The following is a 26,728-nucleotide window of genomic DNA, read 5'->3' as shown; positions in this document are numbered from 1 at the left end:
TTACTAAAAACTAAGAAAAAAGTAACACTAATGCTGTAAAAATAGTTGAAAATATTTAGGAATTAACAGCCCAGGTCGCTACGCGTCGTTAGCTCGGTCCGCGGTTCGCGGCGGCTCGCTTGAGTGACGCTATCGATCCACATAATCGCCCCCCCCTACGCGCTACGCCACGTCCGCGCCGACAGCTCCCAGCCTCCAGTTCGCTTTATCTCTGCACTCTCCGCTCCCGTTTCTTCCCCTTTGTACTTGTTTTCTCCAATTTTTTCCGCCCCCGCTTTTATATCTTTTATTTGACTACTATTATTTTCTGTTAGGTATTTTTCGCCCGCCCGGCGTCGCAGTCATTCCTCCGATCATTTGTAGGTCGTTATTGGTGGGATCGCTAAGTGCTCCCTCTCGGAGCGATTTTTTTTAATGAATTCCTCCTTTATGTTACCGTGATAAATAACGACGAATGAAAATATTCATCTTCGTAGCTCCTTTGAGAAAGTATCGTATCGTAAATAAAACTGAGTGTTCGTTAATCAAGCTTAGTGTTTCTGAGATTTTGCTCGCGAACTTTGGTGAAACATGTGTCCTAAGTTTTAAGTCTTATTTACAGACCCCGTTCAGTTATAAGGCAAAGCTCCACGCTACTTTAGTGTACTTAAGTTATTCCCATCAGGCATTATAGGTATTTGTTTTACGTCAACGTGTTGTGATGCTGGCTACTACTAGCAGCTTTTTACTATAGGTATATCATAAAATAGGTTAACTATGTATTTCTCAAAGAAATTAAAAGAGATTTATACAACCTAAAACCTAATTATACGGGTAAAAAATACAGTAATTATATTTGCCATCTTATCACAATTTCAGGGTATCTGGCAATGACCTATCTGTCTCTACACAAAAATTGATAATAACTTAGAATAGATTTTCGAAAAACGCCTCATAAAACCGTGGGTCACAATAGTCTCACAGAAAAGCGTCTTTAATTCTTCGTCTTTAGTTCTTTAATTTTAATTCAAATCGAACATTTGAGTTTCCCTACCTATCCCGCTGTGTGCGGGATACAGCGTGAAGCCGATCTGTGATATGAACGTGTTACCCACTCATTAATGACATCAGTATCAGCTCGATAAGGGCGCACGCACACGACACGCGCGATCAATCACAATTGTCAGCCATCGGTGAATGTTAGTCTCATCAATCATGCGCTACATGTCGCCTGGTGCTCGGTGCTTGGCGCTTCGGTACATGTCTAAAATGAGATGGCCCTTCAAATCTGCAATCATGTGTGAAATGTACATTTTATGTATTTTTTTGTTTTTTAAAAGATTATTTATTTTCGAAGCGCGCTTTACTATTTGATTTAGTTCTTGGTACGTCTACTACTTCTTGGTACTTTCAGGTATACTGTTAAAATAAAAATAGTTCGCCGAGAATAATAAGAAAAACATAATAAATACACATTTATTATCCTTATTTACGAATATTATGGCGTATAAACTTATGTTCGTAATTTATTACAAGTATCTTCCTAATATACACATATAAATCTATACATCTAATAAAACTCATCCGTCTTTCCATTACCAAAATGAGCCTCCCGCCCACGTCTTACTGTATCATCCCAAAAATGTGACAGATTGCGTAACAGGCTGGCCATTCATAGCCAGCAAGCCGTGCGGCCATTACCGACCCGACTCGGGAATCGAACCCGCTCAAGTGGACCGACCATAAAGCAAATTAATCAATTAGCTGAGGGCATGTCGACAACATTACGAGTAACGTTTAATTTTGACATCGCCCCCGGGGAATGCGTTTAGTCTAAGAAGAGCCATAATGATCTGTCGGGCGCTTGCAGCCCGGGGTCAGGGTGACTGGTTTTTCTGAACTTTTTGTCTGTAATTGTAGGGTTCAATTGTGCAATTCTGCTGATGCATTCGCTCGATAGTCGTCATCATTTGGCTCGAGTGTTGTGTTGATAGTTTGTTATAGAGTGAGGCCCCCTCTTGCCTCTTGGCCCTCAGATACATTTGTTAATGGCACCGTTTTAAACTTATTTGCAACTGGCGTTGTGTTTTATGGTGTAATGGAGCGCGAGTTATAAATATCGCTGCACTTGATGAATTAATTCAGTTTAATAACTGTGTGTTGAGATCGTACATATGCCAAGTATGGTTTGGAACGCTATTCATCGCTTTAAGTATTCCTATGGAAATTATATTATTGCAATGAGAGTATATATTGCAATTATTTGGTTTAACGCTATATATATAGATCGCCGTGGCGCATTGGCAAAATGTCGTATTGTAAACTCGAAGATTGTGGATTCGATTCTCATAAGAATTATTTATTTTCATATCCCTCTGCCTATCAAACTAAAATACAAATACGCGGGATACTGCGTGAAACTACAATAAAGAGTACATACTGGTATTAGACATACTTCAAAGTACCTAATTTTGGAGTTTGGACCAACTCTAAAGTTTCCATCCAAATCTATAAACCTCCATACATTTTATATACCTATAGGTTCGTATGTGAATTGTAAATAATAAATTAAATAAATATTTGTTTCCACCAGACACCCTGCAATCAGAAGCCGGTTCGGACGGCAACAGCGAGCACGCGTCTTCGGGTGATGAAGACTCACAAATGAGGTTACGACTGAAGAGAAAGCTGCAGAGAAACCGAACTTCCTTCACCAACGACCAGATCGATAGCCTTGAAAAAGGTAAAGAATTATTTTATCTATAATGTTCAACCTGCCATTTTTCGTATTTTAGTATTATCGCCCAGTTTTTTTACATTCAGTTTAACTTGTTATATGATTACCTCCTACTCTTAATATAGTATCCATGATGTACCAAATTTTCATATAAATCACCAATATATGATATGTATTGAGCTCTTACATGTCAAAAGGATATTCCAATCGAACATGCCCAACAGAAGTACCAACGAGAACAGTCCAGGAGCCACATCGGTCCCCCGGGCCCTCATAAACCAATTTGGTCCCTTTCATCTTATTTATTATTTGCAATAACAAGTTATTAGTAAATAAATAAATATTGTCCCTCGTATTTGCTCAGCTCTCGGCCGGTGGCACGGTCCTGCTACGGGCAATTATAGCGCCGTGTTAATCTCAGTTTTTCTTGTTTGTTTGTTTATATTGCCATCCATATCGTCTTATTGCTTTCTCCATTGCTATTTGATATTTTCTTTTATGATTGATTTTATTGGTTTAGGAGTTACTTGGTGTGTTCTTTTGGTATTTTTTTAAGTTGTTTCTTGATATTGTGTATGCAAGGAAAAGAGATGCACATGTATTCTTGTTAAAATGTGTAAAAAATCTCATTGCACTATTTTCTATACAGTTCAAAGTAGTATATAGAAAGTGAAATTTTAAAAGCCGTAACATATATTTATTTTCGTTACAGTGAAAATTAAATAGAAAATTAATATTCCCAATTAACCCGCAGAGTTCGAGCGCACGCACTACCCCGACGTGTTCGCGCGCGAGCGGCTCGCTGAAAAGATTGGATTGCCTGAGGCACGTATCCAGGTAAAATAAACTCCAATACACCGGTAAGGTCTGTCGGGCTGCATTGTCTTTGCCTCGCTTACTAACCGGTACTCTATGGTTGAAATTGACACTCTGTTGACATTGACGTTGACATCTGACGTTATCTGTCACCTACTAATTAACTAACTCAAGTATTTAACTCTATGATATTACTTATATTTGAATTATTTCCAATATAATAAAGCAAAAACACGACAAGGGCGCTTTATTAATATACGGACGTCGATGCGTTCATAAGGGCCTGTTTACACTGACTGTTTACATAGGCGCGGGCCGCATGTAGATGCGTCTTTAGCAAACAGACTAAAAAAACAAGGGTATTATATAAACCCAAGCCGTTGTTTAAATATATAGCTTCTCCAAATAACTCGGCAATATGTTAAACATGTTTTTATTGTTTAAATTTTTCATCTTTTATGTTTATCTTTTGATATGTACTTATACATTCTCGCTCATGTATGTAATTAAAAGAGGGTGGTTTAAGAGTGTAATTGGAAATTCAAATACGTGAGGGAATAAGAACGAGTTCCGAACTTTCCTGTTAATACATACAGAAAGTTTCTAAGCAAAGTAATATAATTAAAAATATATGTTGTCCGTAAATATAATGTTACAGATGAAAAAGAGTCATATAAATATAGATTAAATTATCTATCATTAAAGTGGAATCTATTAAATCGTAGACATCTCGTTTCACTTAGTCCCCACACTCGGTGTTGCCAACAGTTTAAAATACCATTTATCACGGACAGGAAACTTGGCAACTTTTATAACGGTTTAATGCAATTTTGACTGCAACCTTTTAACTATTTTTAGAGCACTTAGCCTCGGAGCTAAATCGAATTAGTTTTAAAGGACGCTGCTGCTTTAACGCGCACTTATCAATTTACAATTTGTTTAACGGCGTTCTATTTTATTCTCTACGAATATTGCGTTTGGAAGTTATTGTACAGTTAAATGGTAATAATAAAAAAATATATTGAAATATACTTATACATTTGAACGTAAAAAGATTTTAATTTAGAAACACACTCTATCTGAAAATGTAAAAGGACTCCAATAAAGAATTAAAAGGACAGAAACATAATTGTGTTCAAAAAAGTAGAATTTTTTACCAAATAACTGTTGTCTTGTTTGTAAAAAACGTAAAAGAAAACGGCGACATTGTTTTCGGCGGGGCTAAGCTCCACATTAACCTCTCGTCGGCTGTTAGTTAACATTCGCGACAGCGATGCAGCTCGTACGGTCAACAAGTGCTGTTTAGGGTTGCCAGCCAACCCCCTTATAGTGGGAAGGGGGGTTGGGGGTAGATTTAAAAAATATACAACGAAATAATTCTGCACAATTTTCATGTTTGAGAAAACTTTGGTTCGACTTGTTACTATGAAAATATCTTGTGATTGGTGACAAAAAATACAATTTTGTAACTTGTTCTATACGTTTTCGTGAAGACTTAAAGCAAAAAAGCGAATTATCTCTTACCACTAGATACAAGCGAAGCGAAAATAATTAGCTATATTTTCTATTAAATCAATATGAATAAAAAAATTCTTTGGCGGAACTACTTTGCACATTAACCTATCGTCGGCCAGGAGTTAACATTCGCGAGAGTACTGCACTTGGTACAGTCAATAATTGTTTAGGGCTGCCCCTGAGGTGGGGGCGGTGGTAGGAAATATATATGAAAATTTCATTTATATATGAAAATTTATCCCTAAGTGAATGTACTTTAATAGTATTTTTCATTATCATATACTTTATTTAAATAAATGTTAAACAACTTATAAAATTGTATCCAGAATTCTTAACATTCGTTCATTTAGTAAATAATGAAGCCTGAAATACCTAAATTTATGTAAAGATTCCTTTTTTATATACGTAGCTGGCCGTAACGCCGACGTAACAGTTCAAACAAGATTACGCGAAAAATCCAATTTAAAAGGCACCAACCCTGAATGGAAATTTGGTACATATTTCAACCTAGATTGGACTTTAACAGAGGGGGGTAAAGTTGAATTTGTTAAAATCAATATCAGAGGCTTTCTAGGAACATTTTGTATGGACGCCACCACGTGTTGCCCCGGGTTCAAGGCTGAATACTAGGGATACCAGAAAGCCAAAACTTTCGAGACTAAAGTTAAATGAGTAAATGTTAACGAATTTTCGAATACGTTATCATAGAGCAAGTTTATTTAGTACATTGATAGAAAATACTTTTGAAATTTCATTCGTCGCACTCTATAATTAATTTGCAAGGCAAGCAAAAATAAAAACATTACTATATTATTATAAAAGATAAGTAATATACCTAAAAAAAATGTTCATTCATTCTTTTCTATAGAAAACACTAAAGAAATTAAGTATAGATACAACATACTAAGGATTAAGTACATCTTTAACAAGCATTTCAATTCGTCTATTTTTCTACTTTTCCTCCAAAGAAACCACATTTATTAGTTTGCCGACTTCTTTTCATGCATAACAAAAAACACAGCTAAGGAAAATTATCCTCAATAATTTTCATAAAAGTATAGCCATCGCACAGGGGTCGGGTATCGATCCCGCGCCTATCGAGGAGGGGAACCCTCCAGGAGGGGATGTTTTGAAAAATTGGCACCCAACGAGCAAAACCTTTTTACAACTGTCACGCGAATATCACCCTTATCTCTAAACATCAAGGGCCATATTATAACGATTTGCTAACAAAGATCCTACTCTACTGAAGTGTTATATTTTTCTTTCTATGTAATGGAAATGCTTCTTATATTTGCAGGTTTTATATTACCAATGTCGAATATGCTTTCAGTTAATTTTGAATGCCTCCTTAAAACGTATAAAATATGAATATAAAACGTTATTGATGGCTATATACCTATATATGTACGAATTTATCGTTGTCAAACGTTACTTAACGTAAATATTTACCTAATTTTAGCGCGTTATAGACGTGAAATTGAAAAATAAGTATAAAAATAACTATACTCGGTATTCCATTATCAGATCTAAAAATTCAAATAAACTTATTAGACGCAATCGTCGTCAACTTGTTGGCGAAATAACAGAATTATGGTAAATCCCATTTAGTGAACCCCTGTAACATTATTTCGACCCAACTGAGGGTAGGAACAATTTATAAAAGGCCAACGGGAGTGACAGAGAGGCGGGAAACGGCTGTCATCACTGTCAAGAGAAATATCTACGAGTATAGGCAGAATGGGAAAAAAGGAGAAATGTCATAATATTTTACTCTAGCCTCGGCCATGTTCACACAAGGGTGAGCCGTTTCACGTAAACGGCGGAGGCTGTTATATGAAAATTATGAAGTACGTCACTTAAGTATCGTACACAACTGTGTACTTAAAGGTTATATTTAGGTTATGTTATTATAATAAAAAAATGTAATGCATTTTATAAAATATTATTATAGTACGCTCTTAAGTTTTCAATTTCACATATATACATTTATTTATCATCTTATTACGAATTATATGATATTCCTTTGAAGGACTTTACTATATATTTACTAATTACTTAGATGCTTTTGAAAAAGCTAAAACAAACATTTTCCTACAAGCAAAGTTACGCACTCGAGGCTCTTAAAGCCTCAATAGTATGTATTGAGCTTTACCGACCCTTTTCGCGAGGGCTCATATAAAATATAGTCAGCAACTGGCGATTTCTTTGCAGGCCAGCAATAATATTATGACATATTACCTCGCACGACCTTTTCCATGCCCTTTTTTCTTATTTCCCATTTCAATATTTGTACCTACTTACAGAGAATTGAGCAATTGGTAGATGTTTTTGAAATATGTTTTGTATTTTTTTTTAGAAAATTTACGTTGTGAACAATGAAAAATATTGTTAGTGAATATGAAAATTTATACAAACTAATAATGTTGACAATACCTCCAAATAAATAATGCATACTCGTTCTTGCATCTTTGTTAAAATTCCACATATTTCATTTTCATAGTGTTCATATACCTTTTAATAGGAATTGATTATACTGATAACATGAAAAGTAACCTGTATCCTAAAATAATACTTATAAGACAAACAATATTATAAATGTAAATATCACAAATACAAAAATAGATACACAATAAAATACAATACGAAGAATTCTAATAACAATATAAACATAAATAGCTAATAATAACAGTATCTCATCCATTGTTCCGTCTCCCGCCTTCGCAAAGCGCGGGAAGGGCGCCATATTGCCGCCGCCATGTCGCCGGAAGTGCCATGGCGCACGTGAGCGCTGCTTCCGGGAAGCTCGCGTAGTTCAATGTCACAATATTGTCTACGGACCGATTAATTGCAAGTTTAGATCTATTCTTTGGATTTCTAGTTAATTTTGTTTGTGTTAACTGTAGGATTATTGTTTGAATTTAATGTTGCAATTTATTTTAATTTATTTTTTTCTACGTAATTGTGAAATATAATAACCGTAAAATGTTAAATGCGTAGGCTTATGATTCAGATGTTGAAAGCTCTAATAGTTAATTAACGTCTATGTACTATACATAAATTAATAAAAGTTTTATATACTGTGATAGGAATACTACTATTTATTATTACTAGCGGGGCTTGTTTAATATACATCACCAAATTTAAATAATATATTTTTTATTTTAACACATTCTTCATGTACGTAACTTTAAATTAACATTTTTCAACCACCAGGTGTGGTTCTCCAACCGTCGCGCGAAGTGGCGGAGAGAGGAGAAGCTACGCAGCCAGCGCCGGGACGCGCCCGCCTCGCCGCCCGCGCCGCCCGCCCGCCTGCCTCTCAACGGCGGGTTCAACTCCATGTACAGCCCCATACCGCAGCCTATAGCCACCATGAGTGATACTTATAGGTGAGTTTTGTGTTTTTTTGTAGATTTAGGTACGGTAAGGTTGAGGAGTCCTGGACACTTTGAAGTTAGCTTTTGGGGTAGGCCAGATTGGATTTTAATATATTTATTTATTCGGAATATTTTCTTCATCTTTTGCGTATTGTTCACATATGTGTGCTTTGTTTGAGGGCGACAACGACTCGTCGAACGTACTGTATAACATATTAAATAAAATAGAATTTTCTTATATTTGAATTATAGTCACATTGGTAATATTTTTCCTACTAATTAATATTAATATAGTTAGTGCGAACTAAGTGATTGTCAACATCAAAAAGCAATATTTATAGAATTTAATGAATAAATAAAACAACATAATGTATTGTTATAAGTTGAAGAATCCAACGCCATCTACAATGTAAAGGTGTCACCAAAGAGACACGCGAGAAGTCGTGCGGCAAAGGTCGCCTCCTTGCCTTCCCCGTAGACGCCGTCGAAGGTCGTCCTTCCACTCGAATTGATTTTTAATAGTAAATCGACGCGCTTTAACTTTTGTCGAAGCAAATTAACTTAGCGCGACGAAGTTTCCTCTTTAGCTCGGTCTACGGGATTTTATCACATCCTCCTTATTGGGTTTTTTAGTTTGCAAATTTTTTTTTTTGAACCGTCTTTTCTTTTTCTTGAAGTTCTGATAGAGATAGTGGTAGTTTAATTTAATTTAGTCTTTGATAGTTTCAATAACGTTTACGTCTTTGGAAAGATTTTTTTTTTTCAATTTTTTGTTTGTAATAGATTAGTATAGTATATACAAAGTGTGTAGTTCTTATCATTGAGGTCAGCAACATGCTGTACTTTAGAGAAAACACTACAAGATAATCAACACAAACCTATAGGTTTCATGTAATATTTATTCAATAATTTCACAGTGGTATATTTTATTAGGACACCATCAGAATAACATAGCTAGTATCAGCTATTAATATCTAAAACTAAACCCAGTACCACATATTGACAGCACTCTTTCCGACAGCTCCATGTCGGGTGGCCTGTCATCGTCGTGCCTGCAGCAGCGCGACGGCGGGTACCCCTACATGTTCGGGGACGTGCTGGGCGGCGGCGGGTACTCGCGCGCGCCCGCTGCGCACCAGCAGCACGCCGCCTACTCGCAGCCGCAGGGTGGGGCTAGTACTGGTGAGGATTGTTATTGTATTTTTGATTGTATTGATTATTGATTGTAAAATAATTGTATTTGACTTATGTTGAATTAGTTATTTTTACTATCACTTATCTGGTAAAACGAAGTGCGGCGTTAAATTCCACTATTCAACACAAAGTGTCTGGAATTTAGGCAGAGTGAGTAGTTCTCTGCAATTTGGATGCGCAAAAGAGTAATGAATTAAATGCAGTTCTATTTGACTTTGGCTCTATCAATTATTTTTCTCGGTGCGATATTATATTTACTATTATTAAAATTTAACAAATATAAAGTCTTATATAGGTAGGTAAAGCATACCTTACATAAAAATAAACTCTAAAAGAATCCCTATATTAAAAAGATATCACCAGCATTTGAAGTTTCCCCTATTTAAATTCAATTTTAATTCTCCAAGTAAAATGTATACAGTTCCTCTGGAAACGTAACAAAATCGGCAAAATCAAGGCTCGGAAAATATTTACCAACTTCGTAATAAAATGTAAAAAACGCTGACTCAAGAGCAAGGGGCGTCTGGCTCACAAGACCGCGACATGACGGGAAACAAAAAATAAAAGGAAAAAAACGTGGAAAAAATAGAAGCTCAAGCCTCGATTGGATTTGCCGTTGTCTGTTCCTTACAAATGGTTTTTAAATTGATTTTGAATATCGAATGGTTTTGTTAACAAATAGGAGAGACGAACGAGCGTTTTCCTATGTTTGCGTACGACGAGGCCGAGTCAGTGTTCCTCCGACCGCCGACGCGTGAACGCCCAAAAGCAACATAAACATTGTAGATTTATTAGTATTCGGCAAAAGAACAAACTGGCGGGCGCTGGCGTTTCCATTGTTTTAAAAAGCTATAACTTTTCCACTTGATATTATATATCACGCGGCGGACATTTTTAGCCGTAGGTGGCGGGAAGCGGTATGAATTATCGTTGTTTGGGACGCTCGCATTGTTCCACTGCGGAGTTTTCAGCAGTGGCCGCGAACAAAAGAGTTTTTCACAATTCAAAATGCACGCTCTCGTTTCATTTACTCTTTTACGCTCTTTCGACGGCTGCATTTGCAGCTTCGCGCGGTATTCATAATACGGATTTATTCTACTTGCTTTTCGGTTTTAGTCTTTGCGATTTTAATCAGTAGGTACTTGTACTTACTTGTGTTTGTTACGCCGCTGCCTTCATCAGACGAATTTACATTACATTAAGACAATAGTGGATATACCTACTTACTACAGAAAGTTCCAAGTTGGATTATATATGCACGAAAATAATATACCTATATTGAATATATTTTCGTTTTGCCAATATACTTTAAAAAAGTTCGACTTTGGACTTTATCACTTAACACGCAATAGCGGAAAATATGAAACAGAATGACATAATATTAAATTCATTCTTCTTATCCTGCAAAAAATGTAAACATAAAAAAACCTAATTTAGTGTAACGTTTTCTTATACCACATCACTATTTCCTTCTCCTTGCAATATATTAGCAATAAAAGTGATATTTGTCAATGCAACGTCTGCCATAAACAAGAAAGCGGCCATAGACACAGACCATTGACTAAACGAGTCTCCACGGAGCTGTTTGAACGCGATAATATCGTGTAATGAATGTAAACGGCTACCCTCGCGAACGGGGTGTTATCGCGGACTCGCACGCGGTACATACGCTACGTGGTGCCGCCAGGCGTCTGGAAGTAATGTGCGATACATCAAATTTAAGTCTTCGATTTGTTTTATATAATAGCTTTGGTTATGGTAACAATTTTCTAAAAGACATTTATATATTTTCCATATTTACTTATCTATTACGTTATACGAGATAAACCCAAAGTATTTTATTTTTAATTTTTTTATCCAATTTAAGAGCATAGCTTTGGCAAATCTCAATCTTGCATTATACGAACGGGCAAATTTTAGTATTAATTATATAGATAAGCCATTATTTTTTCCATTGCCGAAAAAAACATCGGTGATTTAACCATCTTAATTTCGCGTACATTAAAATCCAATTAGAATATAAACCAAAACAGCAATTCTAAAATCCTCCAGTTGTCCTCTTTAGCCTGGCTCAGACAAATTCATATAATCGATTACCAGTATTATAGAACTAGACAGCCATTAGTGCCAATATAAGGCTCAATCAAATTTCACCATACATACGCCACAATCTAATACGAAACCTATTAACGTCGTGTATCGCTATCGGTCGAGCCATATGTCTAATAGGATTGCGATTGCATTCAGTTTATTACACACAATCGCGTTATCTGGACACAGTATGCCGATATGCCGTCAGTCATGAAGCTATGCATGTAAGCATACGTTGCGATACGGATTGTATGTAACGGGATACAATGATATGCTAGATACTGTACAATATATTGTAATAACGGGCTGGTTGGCTGGCTGCGGAAAGTGTGGAACGGAAATGTCACAATGGGAACGAAATGTCCTAATACTAGATTCCCAGTTTCTCTTCGCCTACCCTGCTATGTGTGGAAAACAGCGTGAAGATATGATAAGAAATATTCAAATAACTAAAATTATAATATATTAGTTGTACATTATTAATTCATTTCCTCGAGTAATAATTGAACCTACATCATTAGGTACTGAAAGCAATTTCACATATTTAAAAAAATATACTGCCAATTCACAATACAACAATTATCATTCTATTAAAAACAAATCATAGACATTAAATAACATTCTAATATTGTCCCCTAGGTGTGATATCGGCGGGCGTGAGCGTCCCCGTCCAAATACCATCGCAGGGGCCGGACCTCGCGACCAATTATTGGGGGCGGCTTCAGTGATCTCAGCTATTCGGGTTCTCGCATCGACTCCTCTCGATGCCTGACAACCCGAATACCGTATCCGAGTCGCCATCTAGCGACGTCGCGCACAACTACGCCGATTCGTTATCTATGAACGCTGTCAACATGACAGCCGGCCATGACAGTTCCGTTTTGGCGGGAGACTTACAGGAGAACAACTCGGTGTCGTAAATTTATTTATTAAAAACAAACATAAGTGTTTTCAATGGTGCATCAGTCGTTGTTTAATTTGTACCGCTAACTGATCATGTTCAAATAGTGGTAAGTGAATACACCGTCAGCTGTGTTGTAAATACTATATAAGTAAGAGTGTTTGGTTCCAATTGTATGTATATTAATATCAGTTCTATGGCAGAGGCCTGTGTGGCGTCTTTTGATTGTATTGCAATGTTATCAGCTAGAAGACGATAGGTTTTGTATATAAAAAGAGCGCCATCTATTGTTGAGCGGCCGAGACGCCGTTTAGAGTGTCTCGTCGGGAATTAAATGTAAATTGTTTGTGCCAACGTTTGTAATGATTAAGTTACGCGCCCTTCGCGTGCAACCCTTTTATTTCTTTGATGTATGCAATGGGGGTGCAAAATATTAATGCTATAGAGAAAAACGTGGCAATAAGCTTCGTTACGGCGATTTGTTTTCCACCCCTACGGCAAATTGTCGTACAAACTGAGCGTGTTTGTATATTTGTATAATAGTAACATTAATAGATGTCGTAATGTGTTGAAGTCGCAAACCTACAATAGTACACCTCGAAACGAATTAATTTATGTTATTTATTACGATAGTTAAGATGTTGCTGTGATTAACTTAGGTAGTTACATTTACTTTTACCGTTTGAAACATATTGGGAACACTTGACTAAATTCAAATTATACTTGTATACTCACAGCCGCACTCAGAGACGCCAATTACCCTATTACTGACATTTAATAGAAACAAATACAGTTATTTAATGTAAGTTCAACGCTAATTGATATTTCTGTGTGTGGCTGTCAAAATAGCTATCTATGGTTAAGTTCTAGTGCAGCACAATTTCTCACGTTATAAGGAGTATTTGTATAAATGCTAATATATTTTCATTAAATGCAATACAGATGGTGTAGGCGTGTAATCTAGTTAGAGAATAAGTGTAAAATAAATTATTATTCGAGTATAAGTGCATATAGATTGAGAAGGTTACAGTGAAATTTAATAAATATCGCATTAACCATTATTACTTTGTTTTACTTTGATCCTACTGATATTATATAAAATGATAATTATTATTGTATGTACAAATATGTTTTCAGCTTCACGCTGTATCCTACATATAGCAGGGTAGACAGGAGGAACCTAGTGTTACAAGGTTCCCCACCCCACGCGTTCAACCCTGCGTGCTGGCGGAATTCTACGTCACAGTTAGACGCTGTGACGCTGCAGCACAACGACCTCAAAATCATTTAATGATACAGTGATATATGATGACGTCATTTTATTTTTAGTGACTTAAACAGGTGGTAAGAGTAAGCAACATTAAAGTGGCGCCATCTTTGCAATTCATTTACATTAATGGAACAAGTCATTTTGTATTACAATTACAATTATGTTTAAATAGAATTAAAAAATATATTACTTCTATAATATGTGATATTTTCAAAATAATTGATTTTACAGGTTTAACTTATATGGAAAGCAACAATTTCAGTTATTTTTTGTTTTAATAAAAAAACAAAACTAACCTAACCAAAAATAAATATTCTCTATAGCTACATAACACCATACCTTATGGTATTTCCCAAATGTATATTTGGCATTAATTTTGCGTGTTGGCACTTCTATAGGAGGGTCTACTATGGGGTTGCAACGAGGGTTGCACAATAGACGGATTAAACTGACGCGTTGTACTGAGATGCGTGGTAATTTACACTTGTTATAATTATTATATGTATGTCAATTTGTGTGTTTATTTAGTTATTAATATGGGATATTTAATAGACCCCTCTTAAAATAGTGTTTATTAATGGTTTTTTTTTAGAAAAATGAGTTTTGAATATTTTTCCAATAGTTTTTTATCAAAATTATATTTTTAGGTACATAATTACGTACATTATATGACGAATTAAAAATAACGGATAAACAAAGTATTAAAGAATTTTAGATGAATTTCTTAGTAATATAAAAAAAGAAATGGCTAAAATGATGATATAAATTGTAAACAACATTATAGATAATTTTATAGTATTGTTATATAAAGAAATAAATTCTTCTTTTCAACAGTTTCCAAAACAAATAAAATAAATAAAAACACAACTAAAACACTCTCCATCCTATAACAGTGTTTTCGAACAAATTCAATCTGATTTAATTAAATCTATTATAAATAGAGTTAGATAAAGTCCCTTTGCATCAGCAAACAATTGTGTGGATTAACAACGCTTATAATTGGTTTAGATGTCTGTCTGTCCCCTCATACAGTGTATACGGGCGTTGCTGATTTTGATTTTGCTTACAATGGTTTGTAGGCAGATGCATCTATTTAAAAATGGTAAGTATATATATTTGCATTTTATCCAATAAATTATAGTTAAAGTAAAATTATTAAAAAGCTACAGCCCAAGATTTTTAATAATCAAATGTCACAATTACTTTAGTATAATTTGGGATTCCAGTAAGGTACAAAATATGTAGTCCAATCCTGTTGAACATTGTTTTTTCACATTGCAAAAAAACAACCTAAAAACTAAAATACCTGATTAAAATAGTTTAGCAATTGCCAATTTTTTTCACATTATTATATTTTTACAATAATAAATATATCTAAAAAGTACATTAAGTGAAACAAGTATATAAAAACAAATAAGTATTTATTACACAACTACTATGGTAACACTGGAAATCAAATAACAGCAGTCTTTAAAACTAATAACAATATAGTTTACTCTTATCTTAAAAGAAGAAATGTCATGTTTGTGTAATGTAAAAGAAAAAACTGAGTATATAAACTTTTTTTTTAATTTTAAATGTTACACGAATGATATGTGCAAAAGTAACAAAATAATAGTTTATTTGACCATGGACACACTATTAAAAAAATCGTAAGTTTGGTATAAAGTATTGCCTTGCTAAATAATCTATAAATCATTGTATTTTTAAACAAACATTTATATTTCTTAGTGTTTTATAATATTATATGAAGAAAAAATTAGGATGCAATTAACTACTTTATTATGTCACTATATATATGTACATACACATAAAACAATATAATATATTAAGATTGAGCGATTATTTAGTTTGGGGAGGACGTTTATTTATAATTCATAATAAGTTACATTTCATAAGGTAGGCAGAGGAAGTTCCGTTCGATTTCGATTTGTTGCATTCATAGGCGGAACATAGGCCAGGAAATGAAAATAATGAAGTCCTCCGAATGGGATTCGAACCCACACCGTTTACAGCCGCTGCGCCACGACGGCCTCAAAAATCCTAAATCTATACTATATTATATGCCTTTGGCATTTATTAACTATAAAACAGCAAAACAATATAATTATGTAATATCACATTGATTTCCATACCTGTAGAAGCTTAGATATGTATATAATTTGTATATCGATTAAACTTTAATTATATAAGTATAGTATAAATATATGTAGAGAAAGATTTTAAAGAAGTATTGCATTAAAAGTTTTATGATTAAAATGATTAAATTCCATATAGAAATGTTACTTTTGATAAAGAAGAAGTATCGATATATTTTTACTGTGAAGTCAAGCAGTCTAATATATATGTTTCCTTTTATACAACTAACATAGATTTATGTACTATTTTATAACATATATTGCTTTTATATAAGTCAAGTTACTACTAGAGAAACTACTAATGGTATAATTAGTTGAAATATACTATAAATGTACTATACAATATCTAGAATAGAATATGTGTAGGTATATAAGGTAAAAGCTGCTGTGTATAAAGCACATAAATGTAACATTTATAGAAGAGTCGTTAAGACAAAGCTGCATGTTTATTTATTTATTTTAAATGAAACTTTAACCTGATTAATTGCTTATACTTTAGTTGGTAGAGCCAACTCCTGACCACGGACTACTGCAAAAAATTATAACGTCGTCTTCCCGGATTAATTCGGTTAAAGAGTCATCATTTAAAATGTGTAAAACTTGCGAAAATTATAAATATTATAATTTATTTATGTCAATAAAGGTGTCCTTTCGGTTTGCATGAACATTATCGGCTGCGTATACGCAGGCATTCTGGAAAATAAAAATATGTTTAATTAGCATCTAATTACTTACATAGGCTAAATTTAAGCGCAAGAATTTATGGAAATTTTGTTGCAATTTCTTAAGTATTTTTTTTCATCTGTATTTAGACAAAGTATGATTATTTTATTATTTATATTTTTTTTTTAAGAAAATTTATCCTGGATTGGCGACCACGATTTCTATAGTTGTAGAAGTATTGAAAGAGGAAACATGATACAACTAGAGAAGTACATACTTAAACATCGTACAAACCTTCGTTTGCTCTACAGTCCGATACTCGCGTTAGTAGGGAAGAAGGTATTCCGCGATTAACGAAGTGTTGGAAGAGGTTATACAACTAGACAAAATAATAGTATAAAATAATACAAACCTTCGTCGCCTCGGTTCCACAGTCCCATAGTAACTGGGCACTTGTCTCACACTCCTAGGCGGTGGAGGGAAGGGAGGTCTTCCACGATTATGGAAGTGTTGGAAGAGGAAACCTGACACAGCTAAAGACATCCAGAGTAGCGTTATTAGTGCATCTGGAAGAGAGTTTTTGATTATTTTGGGATAAAATGTAGAGTATAGAATGTATATAAAATGTATTTAATTTATACTTTACATAACATACATAGAAACACATATTAAAAAATTATAAGAATATATCATGAGGCCATCGAAACAGGAAGATAAGTCATTCAGGTTTTCAAGGTTCAGCTAACAGTAAAAAAAGCGTAGTCTAAATGTGTTGACATTAGGTTCTGTTACATTTTTTCAATTGCTGCTACATTTGAAAGTGAACCCACAACCACTGTTTCTTATCACAGAAACCCACCCACGCTTTAATGAAGTACTACTTTTTTTTGAAAACTTATAATGATGATTGGACGAAATTGGTTGGTTTTTAAGAGGTACGACTGAAAATCCTATTTGGTTTTTTTTAAAATTTCTTAAAAAAAATTAATATATCCTAAGTATGGAATAAAACTTAAAGAATATATATAAAAATCTTAAAATTTAAAGAAAATTTCAAAGACATCAAATGTTGGTAAAGTAAAGATTTAGTGGTAACCGAATCCGCGGCCACCTACATCATGAGTAAGTAGGTGACCGTAATGAGACCTTGTAATATAATGTTTCTTTTGTGAACAACAAGTTGTCATATGAGATGTTATTACAAAATTGGTTTATACCATTAAAAAGTTAAAATTTTCGTTTTAAGTTAAATTTGTATAGAATATGAATTTGAATTGCAGTACTCAAGTATTTTTTTATTGCAATATAAAAATAAAATAAACTGGTACATTTTTTAAAACTATATTACTTTTTTCAATCATACACAAAGACAATAACCATTGCTAATAAAAATAACAATAAAAACATATTTTAAAAAAACTTACCTCTCCATTCAAAAGGCGGTGAAAGGACTGCCTTATTGAACTGCGGTACTGTTGCTCTTCTTATAATATTTATCATTATGTACTTCAAATTGGACCCTAAGTAGTAGTCCATAGGGTATATAATAGCGTAAGCGCCCAATATGGCACAGCATAAAATGTTAGATAGAAACGTCATCGATACCAGCATGAGTGACGTCATAATTGTAAGTAGTATAAAGAGAGTCCAGAAGTTTAGGTCTACTTGGAGAGCTATCAGGCCACCTGTAATGTTTTTTTTATTATTTTCTGTTTTGAATTTGGCAGTAATATGCCAAACTTTCAACAATTTTATTCTTTTGAAATACAAGACCGAAAAATCACATGTGTATATCACTAGTATTAAAAAACCTTTAATTACATTAAAAACACTACAATTTAATAATTTTGCAACGAAACAACAACAAATATATTTAGAATATTCAGTCATGATAATTGAAATCACGTAATAACTGCATATTATTATCAACATGAATTGATTATACTCGTAACAATGAAATTGAATCCATATTACATGCAACACGAAATATACAAAAACAACGCACTAATTGTCGAAAAGAATATAAATATTTGTTTACATAAAAATTGAAAATATAATGAAAAAAAAAATTACCTGGTAAACCAAAATAAATGATTGAAGAGAACAAAAATCCCACGTTCAAAGTAGACAATAGTACTGCTATTAGGGGAATCCCGTAGAACCACCAAAATAATAACCATATCGCTCCAAAACATACTCCAGATAGCACAGACGCTCCTAATAATGCTAAAATATAATAAAATAGTTAAATAGTTCTAGTGGTTATATATAATATACTCAACATTAGTTACAATAAATTCTATAACAAGTTTTAAGGTTTTATTTAGAAAGAGATGAATTTGGCCGATTATACATACACATACATACATATCTAAAACTTCATACATACTGTAACTATAAGAGCACTAGATATATTATTTATTATTTAATATTCATTATTTATATCTAGTATATGATGTTTACTTAATACAGTTTAATAGCAACAGTTTATATTCCAATCGGTTGATAAACTCCAGCAATAACGTGTTATGGCGATCAATTAATATTATTATAATTACATAGATAAATAGATGAATGAACATTAAGACACAAATAAATAATAATACAAATATTCTTCTTCCTCCTGGCAATAATCCCGGCTATTGCCAGGGTCTGCCTTCCTACTCAACCTACTCCACTTTGCACGGTCTTTTGCGTGTAATAAATAAATAATAGTAATAAATAAATAATGAGACCAAACAGCAAACATTAAAAGTTGGTAGAGACAAAATAAAAGTCAAATATCAGTAGGTGCACCGTAATGCACCTTGGATTAGGAGCTAACTGCGAAAATCGGGTAATTCTAATTAACTTTACGGATTTGTACGTCGTAAGTACAATTTCGTGGCCCGGCAACATTTAACTAGTAGACACCTCAGTGTATCTAACACGAAAATAGTCTAAAGCACGAAATGCTGCTGCGTTTGGTGGTTTAAGTATACATAAAATAAAATAAAATAAAAATACAATTTCTTATGGTACTCACCAGGTCGTTCCAGATCCGCCATAATGGAAATAAGTATAAACGTTATAATAAATCCACTTATAAGGCCAATTAAAAACATTTCAGTCTTGAAAAATCGATGCCCAAAAAAGCATACAAACAGTCCGATAAATAATAGAGAGGCACATAACATTTGCGAGAAATAGTCATCTAAAACAAAATTATTGTTTAAATTTAGGATTATTTAAGGTATGCTGAGGGAACACATAGTGTTAAGCGACTCCGTTGCCCACTTTCCACCGAATTTTCGAGACATGACTTTAGGCTTTGGCTGGTTTTAATTTAATAATCCATTTTCTCGAGTGGGGATCGAACCCACAACGGTCACGTTACAGTCACACTCTCGTGCTCCTGCGCCAAGGCGGCATCAAGAATAGTATGTTATAAAGCACACCAAAATGTGTTATAATAATTCTATTAGATTCTAAATAGTATTGACAACTTAAGTTTTTCTACAAGGGTTTTATAAACGAATCAATTTTAATATTAAAATTGGGAATCGAACCCGAAACCTTTAAGTGTAATATCAATATTTAAGAAACATTCCGTTCTTAATTTAACATTATAAATAAATCTGTTTAATATAAAAACATCGTAACCCTAAGTTATTTGTTTATAGAAATATTTTACGAGTACGTTGAACGGTTTCAAGGTCTTGTATGAACTAAAATTATATCTTCGAAACAGGTTTTCAACTGGATTTCATGAATATATTCGAAATAAGATTCGTCAATATGTAAATTTATATTGCCAACACCATAGTTTATTACAAAAGAATAGCAATAAGAAAACTTTAAGAAAAAAAATTACGAAAATCAAGAATAAAATGGAAACAAATACAAAAGAGAAATCTGTACCTATCTAATCATTGAGGTATTTTGTAATGATATGAGTCCGAATTTTACTGTGTGGGTTATAATAAGAAAAATATGTTAGAATTTGCAACATTAGCTTTAAAAATATATAAAATATATTTATATTTATTTATCTTCGTGTCGCAGAACACAATCTTCGTCACAGAACACTCTGTTGACTACTTTTCATCCTCTAGAATTTGGCAGAAATTGGAGAAGTGTCTTAACACTAGGTCCCTATGCCTACACCGTTACATAAGAGATAGAGCATGAAGTAACTACAAAACAACCCACTAAATATAAAAATACATACCCATCAATTCACAATCTCCTTCAACCAAAGGGGAACAAGCATAACTCGATATAGGTACATAAACTGAATATGAACTTGTATTCTTCAAACTATAAGCAACAGCAACATACACTCCACCTGTACCTGGATACGCACTAAGCATTCTACGCATACGTAGGCCATTGTCTGGTATCTACAAAATTTTAGTTTTATTATTATTTTATTATAAAAAATAAGTAAATTAGTCAAATTACTTAAATTTTGATTAATAGTCAATTTATTCAATTAATATGGAATAATAATTGGGTTATTTATATTTAATATTGGTTTTTGTGAAAAATTGAGGCTTACATTAGTTTAAAAAGTAATTATTTCATAAATGAAAATGTCTCTACCTATACTGTGGCAGATTGTAAATGATGTAACACTGAATTCATAACTGTAAGACATGTTTATAATATTTAAATGAATGTATGTCTTGTGAGTTGTCCTAAATAAAACAAAACTAATTTTTATAAATATGTTTTGGTAGGTATTTGAATGGCTCAAAAGACAGTATTTCATATTTTCTAAGAATATTTTTGTATATTTTCTATTAGTTTAAGGTTTTTAGTTTTAACATATGACTATATATATTTCTACTAGTTTTTGCACATAATACACTTCAGACATCATAATAAGGTTTAAACATATTTAACTTACATATTCACCTAAACTTTCAATACTATCTAAAGTCATCATGCTCCTGATCCCATCAAAATAGGATTCTATATCAAAACTTCTTTCTGGTAAATTTATTTTATAAAATAATACAACATTTTTTTCAGTGGCAGTACAAGTTTTATCAGAGTAATCTCTAGCCATTCCTCCGTCAACTAGAATATAAGCTTTGTTATACGAAAGTTGCATATAAGGAGCAGTTGGTACAGCAAATTCCATATTGCACCCTCCAGGTATGGGATCTAAAAATAACAAACTGTACAGAAAACCATAACATCATATAAAAACGATTCATAACAAATTTTGCTTCAATCGCTTAGCATTACCATTTGGAAATAGAGAATGCTATGCTATGATTTAAAGTGTTATTCCACGCCTAGGAAGGAAGAATATTGTTTGTAAAACATAAAAAATTGTATGTATTATATCCCTCATATAATACATTTTATTTTATAACAAGGTTACAAATATACAATTTACAGCAATTTAACCTAACAACATGAAATGTGTCAAGGCGGCTTTATCACAAAAACGTATTCTCTTAAAGAGAATCATGCAACAGCAACAAAATTATAAGGATCTATTAAGGAGAGCAGACACCCGCATCACAATTGTTGAAGAGGGGGAACTCAACTTCCACCTTTTCCTATCAGAGAGCATATATGACATTTATTATCTTTATTGCAGACAAGTTATATAAATTTAGAAATATCTTTATATACAATTAGAATTCATACCTGTAGCTGCATAACCATGTACTGAGATGAGCAATTTGAGATTGACGGCATTCGGATTGTGTATGTAGAAAGTATCTATTTTAGGTTTTGTGCTACTGTACAAGCCTATATTTGTGCCATTTGCATATGATCCTTTTATTAATGTATTATTATATAATGTAACATTATATAAATGACTATGTACTTGGAATATAATGAAAGAAACATTTTTGTTGATACTCGTAAAGTCAACTTGCAAAGTTGATGATGAATTTATATTAACAAAACCATTGTATAACTCTTTGTTATTTAAGCTTGTTGTTGCATTTAGAGGTAATATTAGACTTATATCTGAAATTAAAACTAGTTTAAGAATTTTTAACAATTCATAATATAAAAAAAAATACTTTAAACGTCTGTAGTTTTTTTATCATATATAACTAATAATGAAAGTGAAATAAAAAGAATATAATAATAATAATTAATTTACTTACTCTGACAATTGACTATTTTAACTATCATACACACAAAAAATAAGTGTAAAATCTTCATTTTAAACACTTTTAAGATTTACTACTCAACATTAGAGTCCAATTATAGATATTCTACCACGTTTGTGCAGTAAATAAACGGATTAACTGAAATTTATCGAGGCACACACAATTCAAGGATGCTTATCAGCTGTTCATTTTGACAGGTACAAAATCAATCAATGCACTGCTAACACTTTGATTTTCAACACAGCCATTGCTAGGAAGAAATATTAAACTAAGAATTAAACCGCAATCATAACAAAGCGCAGTGAAGTTAAAAACAGTGATAAACGGAAAAAAACAACTTTAATTTCATGGTACTTTACTTCAAAACAACTTGAATGACACATATACGCGACCGAATGAACTAAATCTGAACGAGAAAAACTTATGCCAGCGAACGAATGAACGAAAACTGAATCAAGAGATACAATATTTACATAGGTGTGAGCGAGACAGCCTATACATTTTAACAGTCAAAAACCTTATTCATTTCTCACTTGTTTTCTCATATATACGTGTTTGTGTTTAATTTTAATAGAGAATTAAATTCTAAATGTGAATGATACTCATATTTTGATGTAATTTGTTACTTTTGATAAGTAATAGTGAGAAAATATTACAGATTTGTGAGTAGGTCGCGAAGGCACTAGACAAGAAGTTATATCTCGATATCGATTCCTTCGCCGGCCGCTAGAGCGCACTCACGTCTAATCTAAATATGGCGGCGCGATCAATGAAGTTGTAGTGAGTTGTGAAGTCTAGTGTAAAAAATTGAAATGATTATATTTTGTGTTATATTTGTGAGTGGTGCATGCGATTAAATGGGCCATGGGAAAAGGCCAGGATTTATTGGATGCGGCGCGTAAGGGCGACGAGAAGAGCGTTGAGAAAATATTAGGACAAATATCGAAAAGGAGTGGTCCTTTTCCAAGGTGGGTCTTTGCATGTTTTATATCATTTTCTTGAGAACTGCAAAAGATTTATGAATTAAAATTTATTAATTGACAATTGTATAATATCAAATATTGAATTCATGGGTGTTATCTCAAGACAATACTGATTGTGACAAGTGTATTTCCAATGTTTACGTGTATATCTTGGTCTTATCTTGATTCGTATTGAATATGAAGTTTTGAATAAAAGACACACAGTTCATGCAATTTTCTTAACGAGCTCAACAACTAAACAGACTTTGGCGACAATTACCAATTAAAGCATCAAGGCCTGAGCACAAATCTCTTAGATTTCCACTAAGATATACTGAACACGTAGCTACATATAAATTAATTTTTATTATGTTTAAATATAATTTTTATGCATACACTATTAATCATGAGTGCTAGCTTTATTACCTTCGTGCCACAATATTGTTTTCCTTATGTAATGTCCATATCCATAGTATAGAACACAACTTAATCATCGGAAAACACTGTTGTCATCTACTTGTTTTTCCTAACCATTTTATTTATATTTTTATTTTTTGCGGTAAATGGAGTAAAAACAAGCAATTAAGTACTAATAAAATATTATTATTATTCTGTTTCAAATTTTAAACACTAACACCGTATTTTGTCATTTAATTTTTTTATATAATATTCTTTTATACAAATATTTAATAATAGTTATTAAAACCGTTTAGTAATACATTAACAAAAATCATACGATATCACCGAGACCGGTTCCTTATATTTTACGTGATTAGACTCGTCGATTACATGAAACAATAGCCTAATTACTAAAACAATAACATTCTACAATCTACACGGCGCATTGGTTTTGCACATTTTAAAATAACTTGATAAACTCCTAGGAAGGCAACTTTTAGGGTTCCGTACCCAACAGGTATAAGAGACCTGCGATAGAGAACGCGAACGGATCGCTAGTCCTACTAATATTATAATTAATGTGATAGTTTGTGAGGATGGATGTTTGTTTCACTTTAATACAAAAACTACTGAATGGATTTATATGAAACTTTACTATAATACAGCTCATACACCAGAATAACACATGGGCTACAATTTATGTAATAATTTAAAATAACTTGGCTATAATAGAAAAATAAGCGGGCTATAATATTGGCTTGGCTATAATAAAAAATAATAATGGAAGCGGGCGAAGCCGCGTGTAGGTCGCTAGTAATATTATAATCGTGAAAGTTTGTGAGTATGGATGGATGTTTTTTCCACTTTCACGCAAACACTACTGGACGAATTTAGATAATCTAGATAGGTATTTACTATAATATAGCTCATACAACAGATAAACATATAGCTATAGTTATAGCTAGCTATAACTTATGCAATCATTTAGCTTAAATATTATAATAATAAAATTAAGCAGGCGAAGCCGCATCTGTGTCGCTAGTATAAGATAACTTGAGAATCCACGACGCCGGCGAATTAATCGTTATCTATTTAAGGAAGTATACCTTAAAGTATTAAGTGAAGTGTTTGGCTCGCAGCCAGCCACCAATGTTAAGAAAGTGCATTGAACCTAACCTGACCATGCCTATATCCTATTCTCCTATATAAACCACCTTTGTATGCAGGCGTGTACTTGACTTTAACGATTAGAATAACGAGACGGTCAATGCTAGATGCTTAATGTAATTTTTTTTTGTAATGTTGCTATTACAAGTACCTTTAAATTATTATTACGCTTTGTTTTTATAGTTATCGTAACATATATTTTTATTTTATTTTTCATTTTATTTAGCATTTTTTTTATAAAGATTCTAATCAAGGTTTTTGTTTTGTATAAATAACAGAGTGTGTTTCACTTAGCAATTTTATTTCCTGACTTGCAGAACCACATGACTGCCTTATGATGCCTCATTTAAATATCATAAAAATATTCTAATAATGTTACGATATAATTAAAAATAATATCCACATTTAAAGAACGAAATTTAAAGGCTATTCAATTGAAATAGGATTCGAGAAAGTTATACCAGCATTTCTTTTGACAACCACAACCGTGCCAAAATGAATTAACGTAGTAAAATCCAGGATTTCTTAAAGATTTTTTTACGTAAAACCAAAATTCATTAAAATGGCCTCCATATATATTACTTGGACACTAGGCCTAACATATTCAATGAGCGACGTCGTCAATCATAATATTTTAGTACTCAACAAGTGTATGTAGGCGATAGTTATTCGTAATTTGTAACCTAGGTTTTCTAGGTTAAACGCTGCCGGCCTGTTGAGTTTTTATTACGGATGCGGCGTACGGGAGCATTATGGTTGATGGTTAAATTATTTTTATCTCCGCTGTTACTGAGTTTCCTGTAATATTTGTATAAGTAGTTTGATCTAAGTAGGTATATGCATTATATTTTGTATACGTTTTTGGAGATTTTTTCCCTTATTTTTATATTTTAAACTGGTTTGAGGTACACGGGGAATTTAAATAAATAATAATCGATGTTTTCTTACGAAAAATTATATAAAATTGATTTATACGATTTTACTAACACTGTGACGTATTTCGTTAGATTCAGCTTTTTCCATTTCTTATAATAAATCAAAAGTCATAGAGCTATAAATATTTACTTTATGAAACCTCACTGGCAAAACAAAACCAATGGCTCACACAATGTTATGAACTTTTGACGTAAAAGCCAATGAGTAATTCAAAATGTTGCTAATTAATGCATGCTGTATAGAAATAGCGATAATGTTGTTTCATTCATCGAATATTGTTTCCTCTGTTTATTAGGTATAAACGATTGTTAGAAGTTTCTAACATTCAATATAAGTAGAAAAGTAATTAAACTTTAAAATAAAATATTAATATAGGAGAAATAAAATAAGTTCGCCAATAATTTATACTTAGATTACTTGTATGTAAGTTTGTACGTATGCATGTATGTTTTTGA

The 26,728-nt window shown here is 32.9% G+C and overlaps 3 protein-coding genes across 4 annotated transcripts in view; 2 read left to right on the top strand and 1 right to left on the bottom strand.

The window, feature by feature from the left end:
- Positions 1-13,674, top strand: part of toy (paired box 6 protein twin of eyeless) — a 58,840-nt gene extending 45,166 nt beyond the window's left edge. For both annotated transcript variants that reach the window (XM_085196469.1, XM_085196468.1), the window contains 5 exons: positions 2,573-2,722; positions 3,471-3,553; positions 8,264-8,439; positions 9,449-9,609; positions 12,352-13,674. In XM_085196469.1, the coding sequence (XP_085052595.1) occupies positions 2,573-2,722; positions 3,471-3,553; positions 8,264-8,439; positions 9,449-9,609; positions 12,352-12,440 (659 nt within the window). In that variant the 3' untranslated portion in view covers positions 12,441-13,674. The remainder of the gene's footprint in view (positions 1-2,572; positions 2,723-3,470; positions 3,554-8,263; positions 8,440-9,448; positions 9,610-12,351) is intronic.
- Positions 13,675-15,287: 1,613 nt separating this feature from the next.
- LOC146533119 (transmembrane 7 superfamily member 3-like) lies at positions 15,288-23,224 on the bottom strand. Its single transcript, XM_085196840.1, has 9 exons — positions 22,804-23,224; positions 22,331-22,660; positions 21,576-21,835; positions 20,895-21,066; positions 19,710-19,877; positions 18,758-18,910; positions 18,109-18,369; positions 17,097-17,250; positions 15,288-16,714 (listed from the first exon to the last, which is right to left on the bottom strand). The coding sequence occupies exons 1-9, from the start codon at positions 22,859-22,861 to the stop codon at positions 16,651-16,653; spliced, it is 1,620 nt and encodes a 539-aa protein (XP_085052966.1). The 5' UTR covers positions 22,862-23,224; the 3' UTR covers positions 15,288-16,650.
- Positions 23,225-23,410: 186 nt separating this feature from the next.
- The window catches only part of LOC146533117 (uncharacterized), a 97,345-nt gene continuing 94,027 nt past the window's right edge, over positions 23,411-26,728 (top strand). Inside the window, exon 1 of the mRNA XM_085196836.1 lies at positions 23,411-23,777. Coding sequence (XP_085052962.1) covers positions 23,674-23,777 — 104 coding nt within the window. The 5' untranslated portion in view covers positions 23,411-23,673. The remainder of the gene's footprint in view (positions 23,778-26,728) is intronic.

Source organism: Heliconius melpomene, chromosome 13 (genome assembly GCF_056956725.1).
Source record: "Heliconius melpomene rosina isolate 202511_hmr_F chromosome 13, ASM5695672v1, whole genome shotgun sequence".
Lineage (NCBI taxonomy): Eukaryota > Metazoa > Arthropoda > Insecta > Lepidoptera > Nymphalidae > Heliconius > Heliconius melpomene.
Note: the sequence above shows the minus strand (reverse complement) of the source record. Positions and strands in the feature narration are given on the sequence as shown.